Genomic DNA, 24,398 nt, shown 5'->3' with positions numbered 1-24,398 from the left:
TTGTGTCTGTGTATTAGGTGGATCTGCTATGCTTCCCAATTTCTAGTGCAGGACAGTGTCAGACCCTATTTGTGACTGGCCCTGAATACCCTATTTGGAGCTATCAGTAATCCATAGCTTGTGCCTCCCTCTACTGGTTCTTTTTGCCTTTGGAAAGGACCAAGATGTCCACCAGGGTCTGCTTTTCCTAGCCCCTGGCCCTGGATTAGATCAAGCAAAGACTCAAAGCTTCCAAAGATCCCATTCTGCCTGCAGTCCTATTGAAATTCAGTCTTGATTAGGCTCAGGCTATGGACCATGAGGTCTTCCAATAGGGTGGGTCAGTTGACTTCCCCTCAGGCATAAACCGCCTGCATAGCAAAGGTTCATGGGAGAAAGATTTCCTGCACAATGTGAGGGAATGACTTAGCACTAGACACTGGGGTGTCTGCCTTCCAAGCTCCAACCCCAGAGCCTCTAATCTTGGCTTGTGCTCACACAGCTCCAGTCCATTCTGCCCTCCTTCTGCCAGAGCCCAAGGTGAGTAGTTGCACATGAAATTTTTTGTGTTGGCCCTTTAAAAGGGTGCCTGCATTTCCAGCCTTCCCTTCCTGGCAGATAGCAACCCTTCTGTTTTTCATAGCTAGATGTTATGTGGGCACCTTTCTCAGTTCTGGTGCTCTGAGCTTGGAATTCAGCTTGAGGTTTAGACCCCAGAGTTCTCAGTGGGAATCCCCCACAACTGAATAGCTGAGATATCCCTTCAGCTCCTATCTATGGGAGCCTGGCCAGCCTTTTTGCATCTTTGTACTTCCTACTAGAGGTTATGTGGTCTCCATTTTCTGTCATTGGTTATCAGAATTCTCTCCAGCTAGTCTTCAGTTGATATTTCAGGGTGGTATTTCTCTGTTTTAGTTACATTTCCAATTTGGTCCTGGGAGAGTGTCAGTGTAATTTTCACTTACTAGTACTCTGCTGCTATTTTGGAATCCAGGACAATTTTGATTCATTTAGTTTCTTATAGCTTCTGCATACCAATAAAATGCATCCTGTTTTTTTTTTGTTTGTTTGTTTTTTTGTGGGGGAATTTGACCCTTTTTTTTCTAGAGCATCTTATAAATGGATAAGCCTTTCTAGATTAAAACTTCCCTACTTGGCCAAGATAATTCCAGATTATTTTTGGTAAGGTTAACTCACTGATTCAGAAAATACAGTGTCTGGGATCATCCTACCTAATAAAATAGTAATATGCAAATTGACCGCTCCTTCGCTATGCCCAAGCCACGCCCATCAGCCAAAGCCATGCCCACCAGCCAATCAGGGCGAGTATGCAAATTACCCAACAAAGATGGCTGTTTTTTGCATATGCTGAGGGAGGGAGGAGTGAAGACTGAAGACAACTTAGAAGGAAGAGGGAGGAAAAGCAGAAAGCAAGGTGGCTGCCAGAGGGAAAGTCCGGGTGGGGAGGAGCGGGGCGGGGCGGGGCGGAGTGGGACGGGCGGCAGCGGCGCGCGAGTGCAGGCGCGGTGGCTGCAATGGCGGCGGCAGCTGCAGCGCATGTGGCCGCAGCGGCCGCTTGCAGGATTCTTCCTGCAAATGGGCTACTAGTAGTTTTTATATATGTAGTTGCTGGCATCCCATATGGAGGAGTTCCAGATTATGTGGAGCCAGAGGGATAAATTTTTCTCTTTTTGTCATTCTTGATAGTTGAGGCCTTACACTGGACCCAGTCCATCTTAAGTTGGACCCAGTCCGACCTCAGAACCAATCTGGGTTCTAAGTTGGACCCAGTCCAGTTTCGGTTAAATTGGCTGGCCTCAGACCCAGTCTGATGAAAGAAATGCTTAGATAAATTTGGGGAGCTCTTTTAAATGCAAAAGTTTTGGATCACAGATACCTGCGCACTCCAGATGCAGGGAGAAAGCAGTGAGCTAGGCGGGCTCACTGGGCAACCTTACCTGGCTGCTTCTTGTTCCTGGGGACTGTTGAAGGTCTCCTTTGGGTCCCATATCTGACATCAGAACAGTTGAAAGATAAACTGAGACATATTACAACTTCAAGAATTTCTTTGAGCAAAACTAAATTTAAATTGGGTAGCAACAAACCAGAAGTGGTTAGAAGTGCTCCATTGTCTGGAGCTGGGGAAAAACCTTTATGGAGAAAAGGTAGAAGCAAAGTAAAAAAATGATTGTCTATAGTTTAAACCCTAGTTGGCTGTTTGTGATTGCCTGTCCTTAGGTTCTGCTTTTGTAACCTTGAGGCATTTAGAGGCTTAGATTGGTTTTCTTATGTAGATGCCAGGACATTAGAGCCACCTCACTCTAATGACCTCCTTGTTAAATTAATTGGAAAATTACAGACCCCAAAGTCATGGATGTGGTAATGATTCATAATATACTTACTATGTTAAGTATTCAAACAGATTTATCATTCACTTATTTATTCTTTCAGCGATGGTTGAAAGCTTGTGTGTGCTGTGTGCCAGGCACAGCTTTATGTGCTTGGCATGCATCTGTGAACAAAATAAAGATCCTTGGCCTCACGGGGCTTACCTCCTGGTAGGGAAAACAGACAATACCTGTTGTAAATCAATTACATGGTGTTTTAGGTGATGAGTGCTATGGATTTTTGGAAGATTAGGGGTATTGGTATGAATGGAGTAGGGTGAGCAGTTCTAGTTTTAAATAGGGTTATCAGAATTGCTCATTGAGAATGTGAAATTTGAGCAAAGGCTTAAGTTGGTGATGGAGTTGCCCATGTGGATCCCATGAGAAAGAGCAGTCCAGGCACAGGAACAGACAGTGCAATGGCCCATTCAGCTGGCATGTTGAAGGCAGGAACTGCAATGAGAATCGCATGACTAGAGTAGAGTGCGCAAAGGGGGAGTGTGTAGGAATGAACTCAGGAAGGTAATAGGGGCCAGATCACACAGGGGCTTGTAGGCCATAAAAGGACCTTAGCTTATACTCTGAGTTGGGTAGTTAAGGCGGGTTTTGAGCAGGAGTGACATGATCTCATGTTTTAAGAACCATGTGGCTGCTGTGTTGAAAATGGCCTGCAGGGGGCAAGGGTGGAAGCAACAGGGAGACCAGATAGATCCAAGGTTAGGAGCTACTGCAATGTCCAAGCCTGAGATGCTGGTGGTGGTCCTGGCCTGAAGTGGTAGTGACTAGTGGGCAGATTCTGGATGCATTTTGGTGAAGTTTAGCATACCAGATTAAAAAGTTCTCAGGATTCAAGGTACCCAGTAGCACCCATGTGAATCCTCGTTTGAGGAAAATATGATGTGGTTGAGAGATATCTAATCATGGTTCCATGCTTTTCCTTTTGGGGATCTGTGTGTGCGTGCACATGTGTACACATGTGCATGTGTGTGCATGCATACAGGGCAGGTCTCTCCAGGCCAGTGGTTAGCAGTCACATACAACAAGCAGCTAACTGAGCTGGTGCTAGTTTAGAATAGAAAGTTAAGCAGCACTAAATGAAACTAACTGGTCCTTAAGCCTCACACATCTCTTGATTACACCCGAACATATTTTTATTAAAAACATATGCTGTTACTCAATTAAAGTTTCTTGTAATAATGTGATGGTAAAAGAAAGATAAAGATTCAATTTTCCCATCCCTTTTCTCTCATGATCTCATTTGTGCCCCTTCATTCTTAGACTCTGAGACTACTGAAATTGTCATGTAGTTTGGCCCTAGATTTTCAAATAATTGACTTGAAAACGTGTAGCCAGTTTGAGGTGTCTTCTGATGTGTGTGCAGTCATTTTCTATGGAGATTGTTACTCCAGTCACCTCATGTGCTTGGAGGACACTTGGTTGTCACAGAGCTGCATTTCCTGTAGCGGGCTCTTTTGAAAACTCACCGAGGTATTAGGTAGAGCACACACAGTTAGGTAATATGGCATGGCAGGTGTCTGGGACACTTCAGTTTTCATCTCAGTTCACGTGCTATGAATAGTTATGAACTATTTTGTTCTGAGGCTTCCTGCCTAACCACAGCGGTGATTTTGGTCAGCTGATTTTTCCCCCTTTTACACTTGCAGCATTTGCTATGAGGAATAAGTGTATATTCTCATTCTTGTGCTGTCGACAGCATTACCCTGTTGGTTACTAAGACCATTTCTTGGCTTGGAGTGAGGAGAGCAGAAAGTAGCTTCATTTACTCAAACCTTTCCCTTTTATACTTTCAAGTGTGTGTTTTAGGAACTCTATAACACAGTGATCTGGGCAGGGCAAGGTTTTCGTTTTTGCAGCCTGGGATAGTTTTGATGTGTGTGACCTTGGGAAGAAAAGTTCCTGTGTCTAATCAGGAAGAGATCTTTTTAAGGAGAGTACAAGTGGTAGCTCTGTATTTTTAGACCACATTTTTATGTGGCATTTATACTTCATGGCATGGTGTCAGAGAAAGTTATCTTCCTAATCTAGGATAGGAAGGCAGTATTCCAGTGTTGGCACTAGCTTAGTGAGCCTCACTCCTCTCACCTATAAATGGGCATGAAGACCCACACCTGTTGTCTGCCGCAGAATTGGTAAGATCAAGTGAGCCAAGATGTATGAGAGAACTTTGCAAGCTCCAAACGTTCCTTTACTTGCAGGTCATTGTGTTGTGTGGTTATCACAGAGCTGTGCTGAGGAACCTTTCATTTCTGTCTTTAGCTGGCTGTGGGGTTTTGGGTAAGTTGAGTGAGTCGGTTTTCTTGAATATAAAATAGGGGTGAGCCTAGGGGCTGGCAAGGAAGGAAGAGTCAAACTATGTTCTCTAGAAACAATTCTCATTTGAAAATCCTATGATTTATGTGTTTGTGTGTGGGGAATTTTTGCTCATTACCCCCTCCCAACTTAATTAGTTAAAAATGTTCAAAGTTACAGAAAAATTAAAAGAATAATATAAGGAACACCCATGTACCATACAGCTAGAGTCTACAGTTGTCAACATTTTGCCACATTCACTTTATCTCTTTCTACATATTTTTACATTGGTTTTTAAACTTTAATTTTTGCTTCTTTTGGTGTGCATTCGACAGTTCTCTTCAGAGTACAGCGAAGTTAGTCACTAGGCTGTAGTAGGAGGGGCTAAGTTGGAGCTTTTACATCCTTCTCATTAATCAATACCTTTTCTTGAACAGGATGAACTCACTGCTGTGAACGTAAAGCAAGGCTTCAGCAATCAGCCGGCCTTTACGGGAGACGAACATGGCTCAGCCAGAAATATTGTAATTAATCCATCGAAGGTATGCTAATTATCTGTGTCCCAGAACTTCTGGAAAAGTATGTGTATGTGGTTCCCTGGGTAGTTAATGTTGGTAAATTACTGTTGTTTAAACCACAGTCCATATTCAAATTCCTCCAAATATCCTGTAAGCTGTCCTGTCCTAGGATCCAGTCAAGTCGTCCTGTCCCCTTAGTCTGTTCTAATCTACAGCGCCGCTCTCCAGCTTTCCTTGTTTGGTTGTTATATTTTTGGGGGATTTTCAGGAATGCCGTTTTAAAAGAGTCCAGTTATTTGTCTTGTATTTTAGGCCTTTATTCTAGATTTTCCTTGTTGTTTCTCATGACGGGATTCAGGTTGAATACTTTGGGCAGGAAGACTACATTGCATCACTTGCATCACATCAGGAGCATGCAATGCCAGTTTGCTCTGTTATTGGTTACACTGTTTGATCACTTAGGGTGGAGTCTGCATCTCTGTACATCAAGCATGTCAAACTCAAAGGCTAACATGGGCCAAATAAACAAGGTTTAAGTTTATGTGGGCCACAAAAAAACAAAAGCACTCAATTTTCATAGAAATGTAGGTTTAGTTTGATAGAGACATGCTGAATTAAAAAGGGCTGAAATAAATGAGTAATCATTAACATGAAATAATAGAACATTTTAATAAAAATTAGTATTTTTTCTTGAACATTAACTTACCAGACACTGAATAACTGCACAAATTAATAAGCGTAACGCAAATAAACCTATTTTTCTTGTTCTCTGAAAGTGAAATATTTCCTGTTGTGCACACCAAACAAATCAGTCTAAGACTAATGATGTGGCAGTCGGCTGCTAAAATATTCGTTGCTAGTATTAGTGGAGAGAAATGGTGCCCCTGTGTGTAAGGCGCATAAGGGAAATGAACGCAACACGATTATAGTAATCAGTCATTAGCAAATGTTGTAGTTCATTATTAATAGTTATGTATAACAGGATATTGTAAAAATTAAGTTACGAAATTTTTATTAAAACGTTTGTTATAAAAATTTCGTAACTTAAAACGTTATATTGGCTGGACCGCAAAAATATTCATTGTGGGCCACATGCAGCCCGCGGGCTGTGAGTTTGACATGCTTGCTGTACATTGTAACTGTAGTCATCTTTTTCCTGCAGTAGACACTATACGGTGATACTTTGAGACCATATGAATATCCTATTCCCCAGTAGAATTCATCCTATGATTTTAGATCAATTGATGATTTTTGCTGAGTGATTTTTTTGCTTGTGGATGCAAAATGTTGGTTTTCTAGTTATTATTCCCCATACATTTATTACTTGGCATTCATTTGTAAAGGACACCACATTTATTAGTATCATTTTTAACCCCTGGATTCTCTTTAAATCTGATGTATTGTTTTCATTTTTCTTTTTGATGCTAAATTGTCTTACATTTGGCCAGTGGGGTGCCTTTAACCTGCCTCTCGGGTCCTTTCCTTTGAGCACTTTCTCACTTTGACACAGTAACATATTCCAGGTTCATATCCTTTTCCTGCCCCAGCTCATATCTGGATGTTTGGCATGGTCTTGCTACTGGAGTATCATGACTTCTAGGCCCTTTCAGTGGACAGAGATGGGAAACATGGTTTGATTTATTCCCCCCGCTCTTTCATTCCTCCCTCACTCCCTCCTTCCCTCCTTTCTCCCCCTTCTCCCTTCCTGCCTTCCCCTTCCCTCATTCCTTACTCCTTTCCTTCCTCTTCCCCTCCCTTCATCAATTCTAACTCAATACCACAGTGTGTTTTTCTTTTTCCTGTTTCATCTGTGTACCTCTTTCTCCCAAAGTGAGAATCCTCCATCTTAGTGATACATATCAATATGTCTATTCATTTACTCTATCTTGCAATACACATAAAAAAGTTTCAAAATAAACTATACCAAAGTCTCCAATAACAAAATTATTTTGTAAAAATTTTCAATTTTTCTACAATACTTCTGTTCTTATACTAACTTTCATTAAGAGTATACAGTCAACTAGAGCCCCAGAGTCCCAGCTGGTTACAAGCCCAGTCCTGTAGTCTCCCACTTCTTCTCGCCTTTCAGTATCACAGATGCCACTGTGTTCTTCATTAAGGACTTCCTGTCGGGTGGAGCGGCTGTGGCCATCTCCCAGCCAGTGGTATCCCCCGGCTGCAGTTGCACCCTGTCAGCAAGTCCCGGCAGATAAGCAAATGCCAGGGCATTGTAGGCTGCCTGGGTCCCATCCCCAAGGAGCAGGGAGCCCCGTCCTTCTGGCTGGTAACCAGATCCTTCCCCACTCGGGCTCTCAACTTTGCCTCCGAAGATAAATACAAGCACATTGTCCCGGGTGCTGTGGACACGAGAACCCAGTTCTGGAGCTACTTTCAGGGAATCGGGCACCAGGTGGTGCCACTGGGCCACCCCCCTCTTGTGTTTTGTGTACCTTGATTTTGCCCATACTGGTCTAGCAACTGATGTGGGCAAAGCTGGAGTGAGAGGGCAGTCAGAGGCTCTGGTGACTGCCTGGTTCAGATCTCCAGGTCCAGTGAGATTAAGGGTTGTACAGAGCTTCGGGGTGACTGTAGGCCGCTGTCACCCACCGAGCTGCCTGCTTCAGCACCTGTGGCACTGAGAAGGGATGCTCCAGATCTCCAGAACCCCCATGTCTTCCTCAGCTGCTTACTGCTCAGTCCTGCCCGGGCGATGGCAGGGGTGACTTCATCTCCATTTCACAAGGTTCCTCGCAGCCTGATGAGGCAGTCAGGGGGCAGGAACTGATGTCATGTTCACAGGGTGCTGGGCTGCTGGAGGAAGATTGCTCCTGACTAGGGAGGCAAAGCTTTTACAGGGATGCATGGTCTAGTATTCTCAGAGGCATGGGTGGTGCTTTTGTACTTGTCTTGTACAATGAAATCCAGAAGTTCCTATACTGTACATTATTTCCTAGCCCCCCACCCCCATGAGCAGGCCTGCTGTATTATGTAGCATATCTTGAGCATTCTTGGCAGACTGTGGGCTATCAGTGGCAACTATTTACTGGTTCCAAGTGGGAAGCAATAATATTCATCTGACCAGTTTTCTCTTAACCTTTTGCACTCGGATGTCGAGTGTGACTCGACATGGTTAGAGATTAAAATTACTCTTTGAATGTATCAATAATTTGAAATATAAAAGTTTGTATGAAAAGAAACTCCAGTTTTTTATTCTACTGCCGCGCTTTGTAAAATCTGGGGTATTTAAAAAATTAAATCCCGAGTAGAATAAAGGAATCGAGAAAAAAGCAAGCGAGTGCAAAGGGTTAAATTCATTTCCATGATGATGATGGGACTCAATTAAATTTTTTATTCCAGTCACTCCTGATAAACAGCAAATTTGAAGAAATAATAAATATCTGAAAAATAAAAAATATATAATCAGATTGTTAAAATTTTCTTGAATTAAATTTTTGTGTGTGTGTGTGTGTGTGTGTGTGTGTGGTTATGTAATAACTAGAGGTCCAGTGCATGAAAATTCATGCACTGAAGGGGGCGGTCCCTCAGCCTGGCCCCTCTCATAGTCTGGGAGCCCTTAGGGGCGGGAGGCAACGCCCCATCACACCTCTGCTGCTGCCACTGCTGGCAGTGCAAGCCTCAGCCGGCCCTGGTTACCTGAGCCTCGGGCGGCCCTGGGTGGCTGGGCAGCCTCCATCTGAGGGTTGCCTATACCTCGGGCCGGCCCTGGGTGGCTGGGGAACTGGGATGACTGGGGGACTCTGAAGGCCTTGCCGTGTGCCTGCCACCCCAGCAGGGCTGAGGGGACTGAGCGCTGTCATCTTTGATGGCGGGGCAGTCAATTAGCATATTCCCTCCTTATTGGCTGTGGGCGCCGCTATCTTTGAGGGCGGACAGTCAATTAGCATATTCCCCTTTATTGGCTCTGGGCGCTGCCATTTTTGCGACAGTGTGAGGGTCAATTAGTATATTCCCTCTAATAGATAGGATTAGATATAAAGATAGAATTCTTTTAAGTCTTTTAAAAATATTTTTATTGATTTCAGAGAGGAAGGAAGAGGGAGAGAGAGATAGAAACATCAATGATGAAAGAGAATCATTGATTGGCTGTCTCCTGAACCCCCCACATTGGGGATTGAGCTCACAACCTGGGCATGTGCCCTAACCAGGAATCGAACCATGACCTCCTGGTTCATAGGTTGATGCTCACTGAGCCTCACCAGCTGGGCTGATTATTAAGAAATTTTTGAGTTATTTCTATTTTTCAAATATTAAAATATTTTTATTAAATTGAAACCATTTTACATAAAAATGTATAGACAAATATCTATCCTTTTTCCCTCTTTCCCAGAGATATCCATTGTTAAAGGATCTGTTTTTATGTGCCCACATGACAAACACATACGTAATTGATAATTTGCTGTCAACTGAAATATTATTTAATGATGTGAAAGAAAACAGAAGGATTTCTACAGATAATCCTATCGACTGAAAATGTTTTTAGTTTTGTCTTTTTCCAATCTTGACACCTTTTAAAAAATATATATTTTATTGATATTTACATAGAGGAATAGAGAGTTAGAAACATTGATGAGAGAGAAACATCAATCGGCTGCCTCCTGCACGCCCCCTACCGGGGATGTGCCCGCAACCAAGGTACATGCCCTTGACCGGAATCGAACCAGGGACCTTTCAGTCCGCAGGCCAACGCTCTATCCACTGAGCCAAACCGGTTTTGGCTCTTGACACCTTTTAACACTGAAATCACAATACTATATGTTGTAATTTTTGTTTTACTTTTTTTATTGTGGTAATATACATGACATAAAATTTACCATTTCAGCATTTTAAAGTGTACAGTTCTTTGGCATTAAGTATATTCACCATGTTGTGCAACTGTCAGCACCATCCGTCTCTAAAACTTTTTCATCTCCCATAACATATGCTGTTAAAAAATGAAATATTTTTGTATGTACTTTTCCTTGGGGCTGAAATATTCATATCTACACTAATAAAAGAGAAACATGTAAATTGACCATCACTTTGTGATGCCCACCAGCCAATCAGGAGTGAGTATGCAAATTAGCAGGACAAAGATGGCAGTGGCCACGGAGCCAGCCAGAGAGTGCAGGAGGGTTGGGTCGCCCCTGGCCATGGAGGAAGCCAAGCTTCCTGCCCGCCTAGGCCAGCTGCTGAAGGAGGGGCCTGTGGGTGGTGGCCACGGAGCCAGCCTGAGCACGCAGGAGGCTTGGGTCACCTGCAAATGGCCCTCAGCCCCTCACCCAGGCTGGCCACACCACCATCAGGGTGAGGGTCCCGCTGGGGTGTGTGGCCAGCCTGCAAACAGCCATCAGCCCCTCACCCAGGCTGGCCAGGCACCCCAGCGGGGACCCCCACCGTGAAGGTGGTGTGGCGAGCCTGAAAACGGCCCTCAGTCCCTTACCCAGGCTGGCCACGTCCCCATGGGGTGAGAGTCCCCACTGGGGGTCATGGCCAGCCTGCAAACAGCAATCAGCCCCTCACCCAGGCTGGCCACACTGCCCCCCAGTGCCCCAGTGGGGACCCTCACCCCATGGGTGCGTGGCTGGCCTGCAAACTGCCCCAGCCCCTTGCCCAGACCTCCACCGTCCCCAGTGGGGACCCCCACCCCAATGGGGCCATGGCCGGCCTGCAAACCACCACAGGCCCCTTGCCCATGCCGCCCGCCCCCCAAGGGAACCCCCACCCTGATCCGGGACACCCTTCAGGGCAAACCAGCCAGCCCCCACCCATGCACCAGGCCTCTATCTATACTAATAAAAGGGTAATATGCTAATTAGACTGAGAGACCTTCCGGATGTTCTTCTGGACAAAGCCATGGTGGGGGGGCCGAGGTAGAGGCGGTTAGGGGCCAAGAGGGGAGGGCAGTTGTGGGTGATCAGGCCAGTGGGGAGGGGCTGTTGGGGGTGAGCAGGCCAGCAGGGGGAGCCAGTTGGGGGCAAACAGGGTATCAGTGGGGGTCATTTGGGGGCGATCAGGCTGGCGGGGCAGGGCAGTTTGGGGTGAGCAGGCTGGCAGGGGGGCAGTTGGGCAGTTGGGGGTGAGCATGCCAGTGTGGAGGGCAGGTGGAGGCAAGCAAGCTGGCAGGGGGGGCAGTTGGGGGCGAGCAGGCTAGCGGGGGGGGGGGGTGGGGGGCGCAGTTGGGGGCGAGCAGGCCGGCAGGCAGAGTGGTTTTGGGCAATCAGGCAGGCAGGCTGGTGAACATTTAGGAGCCAGCAGTAGGACATCCTTCGAGGCGTCCCAGATTGGAGAGGGTGCAGGCCGGGCTGAGGGACACGCCCCCCCCCCCCCCCCCCCCCCCCCGTGCATGAATTTCATGCACCGGGCCACTAGTTAATAATAATTAATGGATAGATAACATTTCATCATTTATGTGCTATAATGGACCGAAGGTGCTAGTATGTAACAACTACCTGTTGCCAGTTTCTTATGGTTATTAATAGAGGTTGTAGTCACAGTTGGACATGTAGCTGCTTTTGTTCTTTAGTATAAATTTCTAGAAGAATATTGCTTCCCCAAAGGGTACATTAGTCTTCTGAAGCTGCCATAATGAAATACCACAGACTGGGTGGCTTAAACCAGAGAAATTTGATTTTCTGAGATCATTTGTTTTCTCACAGTTCTAGAGGCTGGAAGTCCAAGATCAAGGTGTCAGCAGGTGTGATTTCTCCTGAGGCCTCTCTCTCTCGGTGTGCACATGCTGCCCTCTTGCTGTGTCTTCACCTAGTCCTCGCACTGTGTGCATGCATCTCTGGTGCCTCTTCCCCTTCTTGTACACCAGTACTATAGGACTAGGGCCCCACCCTTATGACCTTATTTAACCTTCTTACCTCTTCAAAGGACCTGTCTCCAAATACTCCAAAGGCTTCAACATCTGAGTTTTGGGAATACACAATTGAGTTCATAACAAAGAATATGAATGTTTTGTGTCTCTTTATTTGAACTGCCAAATAGTTCTCAGTTTTATCAGGTTCTATGTCAATTTAAATAACAGCAAATAAAAAATATCACTCATCACAACTTCTGCTGCTATCACCCTTCCTGTGACATTTACTCTAGAAATCAAACATTCTGAGGGGAATTTATCTCACAAATATGAAATACATGAACTATAGTGTGTAGCCTCTAAACTTTCCCCATTTTCTTATTGAATAAATTATTTACAAAATATCTTTGGGTGGATGGAAACACGTTTTAAATTAAACCTTATCTCATACCTTGTTTGAGAGAGTACAAATTGTTATAAATCTTATGGAGGTAAATTTAGCAATACTGATTAAAATTAAAGAAACATAAAGTCTGGATTCTGGAAATCTATCTGAAAGCTATAGCTGTACATGTATGAAGTAATAAATAGGGAAGGCTGTTCATTTTAAGGTGATTCGTAACAGCTAAAGTTTGGAACAAACACTCCAAATGTCCATTAATTAACAGGTGCTTGATTAAATAGAATGTGGTACATCTACCGAGTACATTCTTAGTGTTTGTAAACATGAATGAGGAAGCTTTCCATATACAGACATGGAAGGCTCTCAGGCATTTACTAATTATACAGGAGGAGGTGTGCCTATAAGCATGTGTGCATTCACATGAAGAAACACTGGAAACACAGAAGAAACTAATCAAAGTTGGTTACTTGAAGGTAGGCATTGGGACTTGGGAATGAGGCTCTTTATATTTCTTGATTTGGGAATAATATGAATACATTGCTGTTACAATAAAATGTGTGATCATGTTTTGATTTTTTTTAAGTTGCAGTGTGCCTTTTACTCTGCCTTGCTTTTTGGGAAATTTTGACTTTGTTTACAGTATGTGGTTGTTCATCAGATGTGTTAGGTAGTATAACATACAGTCACCATATCCCATTGCTATCAAGTACATAGAAGAGAGTATAATTGTAAAGCAGGTTTTTCAGACTAGATTTTTAAAACATAATTTATGCCTTGGTTTATGATGATTAAAACATTAATACATAATTGCAAATAAGAGACCTTTTAAATGTAAAAGTCTGCATAAGTAGGTGTTTTGTGCCCATGTTTCAAAGACCAAACATTGAAACATTTTAAATTAAACAATTTGTGGTCCTGGCCATTGTGGCTCAGTTGGTTGAGTATCATCCCATGCACTGAAAGGTTGCAGGTTAGATTCCCGGTCAGAGCACATGCCCAGGTTGTGGACGATCCCCACTCAGGGTGCCTGCAGGAGGCAGCTGGTCAATGTTTCTCTTTCACATGGATGCCACCCCCCCCCCCCCCCCCCCCACATCTCCCTCTCTCTAAAATCAATAAAACCACATTTAAAAAAAACTAAATTAGACAATTTGTTATTATTAGCTGCTTGTTTTCAGACAACTGGATTTTGCTAAATTTTTGCATTTGTTTTATTTTCTGTTTGGGCATTATGCAAATATTTGCTTAAAAAAACACTGGGGTTGATTTTTAAAAAAAGTAAAGCTTAGACTTCTTTTTCCTAATTACTCTAATTTTTATTACCGTTTTACATCAACAAACCAAAACCAGACTTCCTTTTATTGTACATTAATCACAAGGATTGAAGATTTACAATTCACATTAAAAAAAAATTGTGCAGTACCAGCTCTTCACCCTGGTAGATAAATATGGCTAATTGCTTACACCTGTTTCAACCTAGGCTAATTGTTTGGCTCATGAGCGTTAACTAAGATGATTCTCATTTTGCTTCACCAGAGTAAGTATTTTATTTTAATCATGGTTGCCACTGTCTGCTAACCTTATTGGATGTATTTATTAGCAACGATTACTAATAAACTTGCATCAAGTTATTAAAGAATTCCCAGGGAATGAAATGTGATACTTTGATAGGATTCTTGGAAATTCCAACAGCTTTTTTGTGGATTTGTTGAATTTTTATTTTTATTTATTTTAAAAAATATTTTTATTGATTTTAGAGAGGAAGGGAGAGGGAGAGAGAGATAGAAACATCAATGATGAGAGAGAATCATTGATTGACTGCCTCCTGCAAGCCCCACACTGGAGATCAAGCCCGAAACCCAGGCATGTGCTCTTGACTGGCATCGAACCCCAGGACCCTTCAGTCCACAGGCCGATGTTCTATCCATTGAGCTAAACTGGCGAGGGCGATTTGTTGAATTTTTAGATACTATTTTATCTCCTTCCTTGTTGTCTCTTTCCTTCCTTTGTCCTCTTAATTTGGTCGGTATGAAAATGCTGCCGTAATCACAGGAGCTTCCTTGGCTGCTTTGCTCCTTTCAGATCCGGTGACAGTAGCGTTCTCTCAAACACTTGCGCTCATGAAATTGGCAGCCCAATCAAAAATGTTGAATAGTTAATTCAATTGACTCTTGTTATTTTCCATTTAAATAAATTAAATTTCTCTAGATTCTTTTTAAAAGAGCACTAAGTGTAAATATAGAGTTTGCTTTCCAGAAATACATGCTATTAAGATGAAACAAGAAAAGAATAATTACGGTGTGATTGATTACTAGGCTTTCTATGCAGCACCTCTCAGGAAAAAGACTCTCTTCAATGGGTGTGCAGTATGAACAGGGAAAGTACAGCTGAAGATGAAAGCAGAACCCATTCCCTTGACATTTATTCAGGATACAATTCATTTAATCTTAACAGAGGATTTCAAAGGTCTTCTCTTTTTCTTGAACTACTTGTTCATAAGAACAAAGGTGCTGTGGGAGTTTTTGCATTGTGTTAATCAAGGAAATCACAGCTCTTGACTTCAAGGACTTAAATTGCCACTTCATTGTCTGATGGGCTGTTTGAGGATAAAGGTAAAATACTAATATACATTACTAACATACTTATTTTCTTAAAAAATTTTTTCTCTTGTTTCCTCAGATTGGAGCTTATTTTAGCAGCATATTAGCTGAGAAACTAAAGCTGAACACTTTCCAGGACACCGGAAAGAAGAAACCACAAGTTAATGCTAAAGATAATTATTGGCTGGTTACCTCTCGATCGCAGAGTGCAATTCATAGTTGGTTCTCTGACTTAGCAGGAAATAAACCACTTGCTATTTTGGCAAAAAAGGTATTAAGTGTTTCTTACATTGTTTTAATTATGGTCTTATAGAAATGAAGATGTTTGAGATAATGTTCAAGTACCAGTATATACAGTGGAACCTCTGTTCTCGGTCTTAATTTGTTCCGGAAGGCTGTTTCAGAAGTAATTTCTTTGAAAACAGAATCATTTTTTTTTTCCATTAGAAATAATGTAAATTGAATCAATCCATTCCAGACCCCCAAATGATTCCCCGTTTTAACCTTTCTTATGAACAACGCATGTCTAATGAAGCATCTTTGCTTGTTCATCTATCACTGCCTCCGAAATGGCTGAGACTGGCTAAACTGCTTTTCCTTTATCCAGATCAACAACAGGTTTTCTACCTCTTCAGTTGCCTGTGAACATTGTTTCTTTCATAGCCTTAGCAACATTAGCATTCTTGATGGCCTCTTTATGTTTTAAAAGTGTGTTAATGGTTGATTTCACTAGCAAACAGAGCATTCTCTCCTTTGTCATGTTGAGGTATCAGCATGCAAGGATTGTCAGGTCAAAAAACTAAGTTTAGTTCCACAACCTAAACATTTTTTCTGTGAACAACTTGGTTGAGAACCGAATTATTCTAGATGGGAGACTCAAATGAGGTTTGACCGTATTTCTTTACCCCAGTTCTCTCCCAAACTCAAAGCCTCAGTGCAGGTATACTGTACCAGGTATGTGCTATACCTGGTACATGCTGTTTCCTCTTTATTTTGATGGCATGTGGTGTTTAGGATGTCTATAGACCTAAACATCCATACAGTAACCAGTTCATGTGGACTTTAGGTAGATAAAGCTTTTAAATAAAAAACAGGACATAAGATGTTATTTCTATTAAATTTTCAGTTTTCTTAGCCCGGGATGTGTGTTATGTAGAAACTAGAGGCCCGATCCACGAAATTCGTGCAAGAGTAGGACTTCCTTCCCCTGGCTGCCGGCATCGGCTTCCTGCTGGCACTGGGACCCAGGCTTCCCTCAGGCCATCGGCAGGCACATGGGACCCGGGCTTCCCTTGAAGCCCCAGCTTCGTCCAGAAGGTTGGAAGGATGTCTGGAAGGACGGAAGGACATCTGGTCTAATTAGCAAATTATGCTTTTATTATTATAGATTATTATAGATACTTGCTTTAATGTTACTTCCTTGCCTTGGAAGGTAACCATCCAAATGATTTAAGCTAAGTCTTCTTTCTAACCAATGGGATAAAGATACTGATAGTGATTCTGTGTGTGCTTGAAAAATGTCTTTGAAAAACTTTTAGAGCAAAATGGGCAGGTTTGCTTATAGCTCCTGGCTTTTGGGGATGGGAGTGGAGTGGGAGGGAGGGTCCTTTTAAAATTTTGCCTTTGGTCATTTTCCTCAAGTGGGAAATAATACATAGATTCAACAACCTTAACAAGATAAACCAGTGGTCGGCAAACTGTGGCTCGAGAGCCACATGCGGCTCTTTGGCCCCTTGAGTGTGGCTCTTCCACAAAATACCATGTACCCTAATTAAGTTAATAGCAATGTACCTACCTATATAGTTTAAGTTTAAAAAATTTGGCTCTCAAAAGAAATTTCAGTCGTTGTCCTGTTGATATTTGGCTCTGTTGACTAATGAGTTTGCCCACCACTGATGTAAACCGTCTTTTGAAATTTTAGATGAGCGCTAGAAACCTCCCTGTTAGTCTTGATCTCTCTCTTCTTGCACACCTTTCAAATAATCGACAGGTCTTCTCATCTCCCTGAAACCCTTTAGTTTTAAGGGTGCCCATCTTCGCTCCTGACAGTAAGTTTTCTTTGTCTGGCTTGGTGCAGACCTCAGAGGAGAGCTCCTTTGTTCGTTTCTAAAGCCGCTCTTTGAAAAGAGTACCCACAGCTCCCATTGCCTTTATTTTGCCTGATAGTCATAGCTTTGTGTTGCCTTCCATGGATTTTTCAGTGGTTAAAGGCTACTAAATCCTTGAAAACACAACAGTCAGCACAACCACCTCCTGCTACTCAGGTAGTGCCTGTTTCAACACAGCCTGAACCATGTGGTGTTTCTTTTCCAGTGGTGATCATGTGCTATTGGGGAGTGCAGTGGGGAGAGAGACCTCAGTTCTTGTCTTCTTGAAAAAAAGATTTCAACAAGACACACAGTGTAGAAAAGCAAGCAAGAATTTTTTTTCTTTTTTTATTGTCTAAAGTTTTACATATGTCTCCTTTTCCCCCAGTTGACCCCCACCGCAAGCCATTCTCACCCCAGGCAAGCCCCACCGCCCCAGTGTCTGTGTCCATTGGTTATGCTAATATGCACTAATATGCATGCATACAAGTCCTTTGGTTGCTCTCTAACCGCCCCTCCCCTACCATTTGTCTCTAGATTGATCTATTCTTGTTCATCAACTTATATTGATCATTATAGCCCACATATGAGTGAGATCATGTGATATTTATCTTTCTCCGACTGGCTTATTTCGCTTAGCATAATGCTCTCCAGTTCCATCCATGTTGTTGCAAATGGTAAAAGTTCCTGCTTTTTAATAGTGGCATAGTATTACATTGTGTAGATGTACCACAGTTTTTTAAACCACTCGTCTGCTGAGGGACGCTTAGGCTGTTTCCAAATCTTAGCTATTGTAAATTGTGCTGCTATGAACATAGGGGTGCATGTATCCTTTCTGATTGGTGTTTCTAGTTTCTTGGGATATAGTCCTAGAAGTGGGATTCCTGGGTCAAATGGGATTTCCATTTTTAACTTTTTGAGGAAACTCCATTCTGTCTTCCACAGTGGCTGCATCAGTCTGCATTCCCACCAGCAGTGCAGGAGGGTTCCTTTTTCTCCGCATCCTCGCCAGCACTTGTCATTTGTTGATTTGTTGATGATAGCCATTCTGACAGGTGTGAGATGGTATCTCATTGTTGCTTTGATTTGCATCTCTCGGATGACTAGTGACTTTGAGCATGTTTTCATATGTCTCTTGGCTTTCTGTGTGTCCTCCTGTCAATTGCTATTCAAAAGAAATACTTTAGGCATCTATAAAAGATGCTATCATTTCTTTGGAGATGCTAACTTTACTTTTTGCATTTGCCTATTTTTTAGGTCATGGTATTATAATCTTTGGTATGTTTGATTAAGAGGCAGCCCAACCACCAAACTGTGTTCTGAGTGAGAAGCGGTCACTCAAGTCTTGAACTGAATAAATGATAATAAACATTAGCCTTATGCTCCCTGAACGATGTGCCTTGTAAGCTACATTTTCAAGAGATTTTTTTTTTTAATTAATGCTCACTTGAAGATATTTTTCCATTGATTTTTAGAGAGAGTGGAAGGGAGGGAGAGGGGAGAAAGAGAGAGAGAGAAATATCGGTGTGTCTCTTTGATTGGTTGCTTCCCGCACACGTCCTGACCCAGGCTGGAGAACACACCTGCAACCAAGATACATGCTCTTGACTGGGAATTGAACCCAAGACCCTCTGGTGTGCAAGACAATGCTGTATCACTGAGGACACTGGCCAGGGCTCAAGAAATTATTTTGTTAAAATGTATCTCTGTGGTCTGCAGCAAGGAGGCCTTACAGCTCTGGCCTGTAATCTTTAGCTCCCTTTCAGTCAGCTTTGGACGTGTAGTTACCTCGTGGGGGTATGTTCTCAAGTCAGCACCCAAGGCAGAACTGCACATGATCACATGTCTGTTAAATGGCCCATAAGAGACATTATGTGGACACACTGCTTCTCAGTGCAGTCAGCTTTCTGTCAGTGTTGGAGCCACTTGATGTTTCTTTGGTAAGAACCAGGTGATTTCAGGTGAAGTCAGATGACATTGCTTTGTTTTATAAAAAATGCTTATCTTTTATATCTGGAATCACACTTTGTACCAAATGTATGGATAGTCAAATTTATAACATATCTATACTAATAAAAGGGTAATATGCTAATTAGACCAGGAGACCTTCCGGGTGTCCTTCTGGACAAAGCCATGGTTGTGGGGCCGAGGCAGAGGTGGTTAGGGGTGATCAAGCTGGCAGGGGAGGGCAGTTGGGGGCGAGCAGGCCTACAAGGGGAGGGCAAGCAGGCTGTTGGGGGGGCAGTTGGAGCCAGAAGGCTGGCAGGGGGGCCAGGTGGGGGAGAGCAGGCCAGCAGGGGGGCAGTTGGGGTCGAGCAGGCAGTAGGAGGGGCAGGTGGGGGCGAGAAGGCTGGCGGGGGGGGGGGAAGTTGGGGGCGATCAGGCAGCGGAGGGGTGGGATGCAGGTGAGGGCGAGAAGCCTGGCAGGCGGGCAGTTGGGGGTGAGTAGGCCAGTAGTGGGGGGCAGTTGGGAGCGATCAGGCCAGCAGGGGGTGGGGCAGTTGGGGATGAGCAGGCTGGCAGGGGGGGCAGTTGGGGGCGAGCTGGCTGGCAAGGGGGGCAGGTGGGGGCGAGAAGGCCGGCAGGGGGGCAGGTGGGGGACAGCAGGCCGGCAGGGGGGGTGCAGTTTGGGGCGAGCAGTCCGGCAGGGGTGGGCAGTTAGGGGTGATCAGGCCAGAAGCAGGGGACAGTTGGGGTTGATCAGGTTGGCATGCAGAGTGGTTAGGGGCAATCAGGCAGGCAGGCAGGCAGGTGAGTGGTTAGGAGCCAGCGGTCCCAGATTGTGAGAGGGATGTCCGACTGCCGGTTTAGGCCCGATCCAACCAGCAGTGGGACATCCCCCAAGGGGTCCCAGATTGGAGAGGGTGCAGGCCGGGCTGAGGGACACACACCTCCCTCCCCCTTGCACAAATTTTGTGCACCGGGCCACTAGTCCTAATATATAAAAAGCCAGGGACCTTCACGACCGAAACAACCAAATGGACAACTGAACACAGGCTGCGTGGGGTGACCAGGCCAGCAGGGGGGTTAGTGAGGGATGACCAGACAACTGAACAGCAGGCTGCATGGGGCAACCAGGCCGGCAGGGGGCGCAGTTGGGGGTGACCAGGCTATCAGGAGGGCAGTTGGGGGTGACCAGTCTGCCAGGGGGGCAGTTGGGGGTGACCAGGCTGACAGGGGCAGCAGTTGGGGGCAACCAGGACAGCAGTGGGGAGGGGGGCAGTAAGGAGCGACCAGGCCAGAAGGGGGGCAGTTAGGGGCTACCAGGCCAGCAAGGGGGGGGGGGCAGTTAGGGGCTACCAGGCCAGCAGGGGGGACAGTTAGGGGCGACCAGGTCGGCAGGGGGGACAGTTAGGGGTGATCAGGCTGGCATGGGGGCGGGCAGTTAGCGGCGATCAGGCAGGCAGTCAGTTGAGCACTTAGGAGTCAGCGGTCCTGGATTGTGAGAGGGATGTTTGACTGCCGGTTTAGGCCCGATCCTGGGGATCGGCCCAAACAGGCAGTCGGACATACCCTGAGGGGTCCCGGATTGGAGAGGGTGCAGACTGGGCTGAGGAGACCTCCCCCACCCCCCTGTGCACAAATTTTGTGCACTGGGCCTCTAGTGTCTGATATAAAAATCCACTGACTAAACGAGGATTTGGTTAACTAAGAGAAAAATGCTATGCTATATGAACAAGTTAGCTGGTTTGAAGCCTTGATTTCCAGCACAAAATTAAATAAGAGTGTGGGGCAGAGAGATTGGGGCTCGATGTCCATGATGTGGTGTTTAGGATCCTCTTAGGAGAGGTCATGTTCATGGCTTGAAAACGTTTTGGCTGGCTTGGAGAAATCTTTGGAATTGGCAACAAAAACAAAAATTGTTATAATTTTGATACATGAAATTCTTTTGCTTTACCCTTCTAACCACTCAGTGAGATGGGCCTGTTTGGTATGATCTCATTCATAAACGAAGAGCCTGGCAGGGACGGGTTTAGCCAAACAGGCTGGTGCCAGGAATGGAGCAGAGAGGCCCTCGTCCCTTCTGTGGGAAGGGGGGTGGGGGAGCTGCCTGCCTCTCCCCGTCACTGCTTTGGTCCTGCTGCGTCACAGCTGGGAACCCTGTGTGCACTCTTACTCTCGTTTCAGAAATGTATACAGATAAGCGAGGAAGTCCTAGGCTCTTTATGAGGAATTCTAAGAGTGGTTTAACTCCTTCAAATCATGTGGTGGTACATGGGGATACTAATTTGCTAAATAGTACCTTTGTGGTCTGGAGGAAATCATTAACTGCCCCAAGTGCCTACTTTCCATCAGTGAATTAATTACCCAGCTATTTCTAGCTCAGTGTTTATTAGGCAAATCCACTGTTCCATCATTTTAGCCTCTATTTTAAATTTTGGGCTAAAGGCACTTTTAAAAGCTTTTTGGAGATTGTTAATTCTTATGAAATGGTACAGTCGAAAAACTTTATACAAAAAAGTGTTCTGGGAAGAAATGTAGAGTGGGGACAGTTTTTCACTTGACCTGTCTATTCCAATTTTGGGATAAACTCAGAGGACTGTCATGAAATTATTATTATTTTTCTATTTTGTTGATACAATGAGTAGCTTTCAGCATCTGACAATTTGCAGGTAATTTGTTTTTATAAGGAGAAAAACACAGCTGATAAAATTGTGTTGCTGATGTGCTAAACATAGTTTTGATTAAAATCCATTAAGGATATACTTTTTAAAGAAGGATATATTTTCTTATAACCAGAAGGAATGTATAGTCTCTTTCTTTTGCTAATGGTGAACATAATATGTGATTATTATAAATATGTTATTTCTTTTTAGGTTCCCATCCTTAGTAAAAAAGAAGATGTTTTTGCATATTTAGCTAAATATTCAGTGCCAATGGTTCGAGCAATGTGGCTTATCAAGATGACTGGTGCCTATTATTCTGCTATTTCTGAAGCTAAAATTAAGAAACGCCAGCCTCCTGATCCCAATTTGGGTAAGTGAGAGAGTATGATATGTTGCATGTTTCATTACTGATTCTACAAGCAGTTGCTGCTTGCACCCTCTGTACACAACCCTGTAAGGTGAGTACTGAGAAAGTTCATGGTGAGGCCAAAGTCACTCATGGTGTGGGTGGAGAAGCTGTTCACCCAGTCCCAGGATCTTTTTTTTTTTTTTTTTTAAATATATTTTATTGATCTTTTACAGAGAGGAAGGGAGAGGGATAGAGAGTTAGAAACATCGATGAGAGAGAAACATCGATCAGCTGCCCCCTGCACACCTCCTACTGGGGATGTGCCCGCAACCAAGGTACATGCCCTTGACCGGAATCGAACCTGGGACCCTTGAGTCCGCTGGCTGACGCTCTATCCACTGAGCCAAACTGGTTAGGGCTAGTCCCAGGATCTTGATTCCTGCAGCAGGTTCTAGGGATATTACTTCAGTTATGTCCTGCATCTGAACACTTCACCACCCTCTGTATAAAACTTTATAATAATTTCTTACTGCTATTAGGATGAACACCCATATTCTTTGCCGTAGCATGGAGGCCATCTGTGATTTAACCTCACTTCCCAGGGTGTCCCGGCCAGATGGCCGTCCTTCTGTCCTCACTCCTGCTGTGCTCCATGCTTTCTCAGGGCTTCTGCATTTTCTCCTCCAGGGACTTGGGTTGCTCGTTAGGGTATTTGCATCCCTCCTCCTCTTCACTGAGGCTTCGGCTCAAATGTCATTTCCTCAGCAGGATTTCTCTGGACACCTGGCTAAATAGCATTTCCTCTCCCCTTCCTCCCAGTTACAGTCTCAAGTGTTCTTACTTTATTCATAGCACGCTTCACTGTCTGAAATTTTCTTTAAAAGTTTTTCGCTTGTCATCCCCCCTGCACGCACACAGCACACACACAGCACACATATTGGCTTATGACCGGCGTTTACTGAATGAGCTGGAGGGAGGGCATTTCTATTGAGAGTCTTCACTCTTCAGTGACTGGACAGTGACTCCTTGAGGTGATGCTGAGCGAGCTATCTGACAGGCTTGATACTACGCTAGATATGTGCACAGGGAATTGTACATCAAGATGTCCATTTCAAAATTAAGTATTCAAACAATTCTTTATGAAATGAAAACATGCTTATGACTGTGTGAGGGAGGCCCAGCTGTGCAGCTCTGAGGGGCAGGGGCAGAAGGCACACACCCTCAGATGCCAGGCAGGGCCTGAGCCAGCAAGGTGGGCTGTGAAGTGGTTGTAAAAGCATGGAAACATACATCCAAAACCAAAAAGTGCATTTATGGCTGTCCTTTTGAGTTCAGCGTCTCTTGTGTGTTAAAACAAATAAGCAAAACTGAACTGCACTTAAAGCACCACTGCGTGTGTGTGTGTGTGTGTGTGTGTGTGTGTGTGTGTCCAGGGGAAAAGAGCTGGGAGGAAATTACCCACAGGTAACGTGCTTGTCTTTGAGTGCTGTCTCAGCCTTAAATTACCTCTGCACTTCTAACTTGAATATTTTTCATTAGCTTATTATTTTATTGGGGGAAACAAAAGAAATGCCGCCTTTTTATTACTAAAGTAATACATTCTCATAATGGTATTTTCAAATGGTGTTGATGTAGACACAGTGTTCAAGTTTCTCCCTTCTCTGTGTTTTCCTTCTTGAATTTTCCTTCATTCACTGTGTGTATGTACACACACATCACACAAACACATAGGCAGTTTTTCTTTATATATCTGCATCTCCATATCGATTGCACTTATTAATGCTTCTCTCCAGAGCCTGTGCATCTGGTGACTCTGGTGACTCAGTACTCACCTCTGCTTCGATGACTAACAGGCTTCTTAAACCTAATATGTATCAAATCCAACTCTTGACTTCTCGCCATCAGCACTCTTGCTCCTTCCTCTGGCTTTTCCGCCTCAGCCAATGTACATGTGTCCCTGGGTGGATAAAAGTAAGAGCCATATTGTTACCCTGGGCTTTTATCTTTCAAAACACTGCATTCAGTCCCTCAGCAATCCTGTCAGCTTTTCTTTCAAAATAGAATTGGAATCTGACAACGTAGTCCTCCCGCTTCTGCGGCTGCTGCTCTGGCCTCCACCCCATACCCCCTGTGCCTGTGCCATTGCAGGGCTTCCAGCTGATCTTGTGTTTGTTCTTCTCTAATGACAGCTTTGTGCTTTGTAGCTAAGATATAAATGAGACCATACTGGGAATCCTCTCATGGGTCCTTGTCGCACTCAGATGTCTACGTCAGCCGACACCAGCGGTCCGCACGTGACTGCCACCTCAGGGCCGTGACCCGTGGGTACCTCTCTCCCTCCCACCTCCAAGGTGTC

General features: G+C 44.3%; 1 protein-coding gene across 7 annotated transcripts in view; it reads left to right on the top strand.

Moving 5' to 3' along the window:
• The window catches only part of MED12L (mediator complex subunit 12L), a 420,881-nt gene that overhangs the window by 83,721 nt on the left and 312,762 nt on the right, over positions 1-24,398 (top strand). For all 7 annotated transcript variants that reach the window (XM_079766910.1, XM_079766915.1, XM_079766912.1 and 4 more), the window contains exons 3-5: positions 5,114-5,218; positions 15,079-15,270; positions 21,904-22,063. In XM_079766910.1, the coding sequence (XP_079623036.1) occupies positions 5,114-5,218; positions 15,079-15,270; positions 21,904-22,063 (457 nt within the window). The remainder of the gene's footprint in view (positions 1-5,113; positions 5,219-15,078; positions 15,271-21,903; positions 22,064-24,398) is intronic.

This window comes from Cnephaeus nilssonii (assembly GCF_951640355.1).
Source record: "Cnephaeus nilssonii genome assembly, chromosome: 3".
In the NCBI taxonomy this organism is placed as follows: domain Eukaryota; kingdom Metazoa; phylum Chordata; class Mammalia; order Chiroptera; family Vespertilionidae; genus Cnephaeus; species Cnephaeus nilssonii.
Note: the sequence above shows the minus strand (reverse complement) of the source record. Positions and strands in the feature narration are given on the sequence as shown.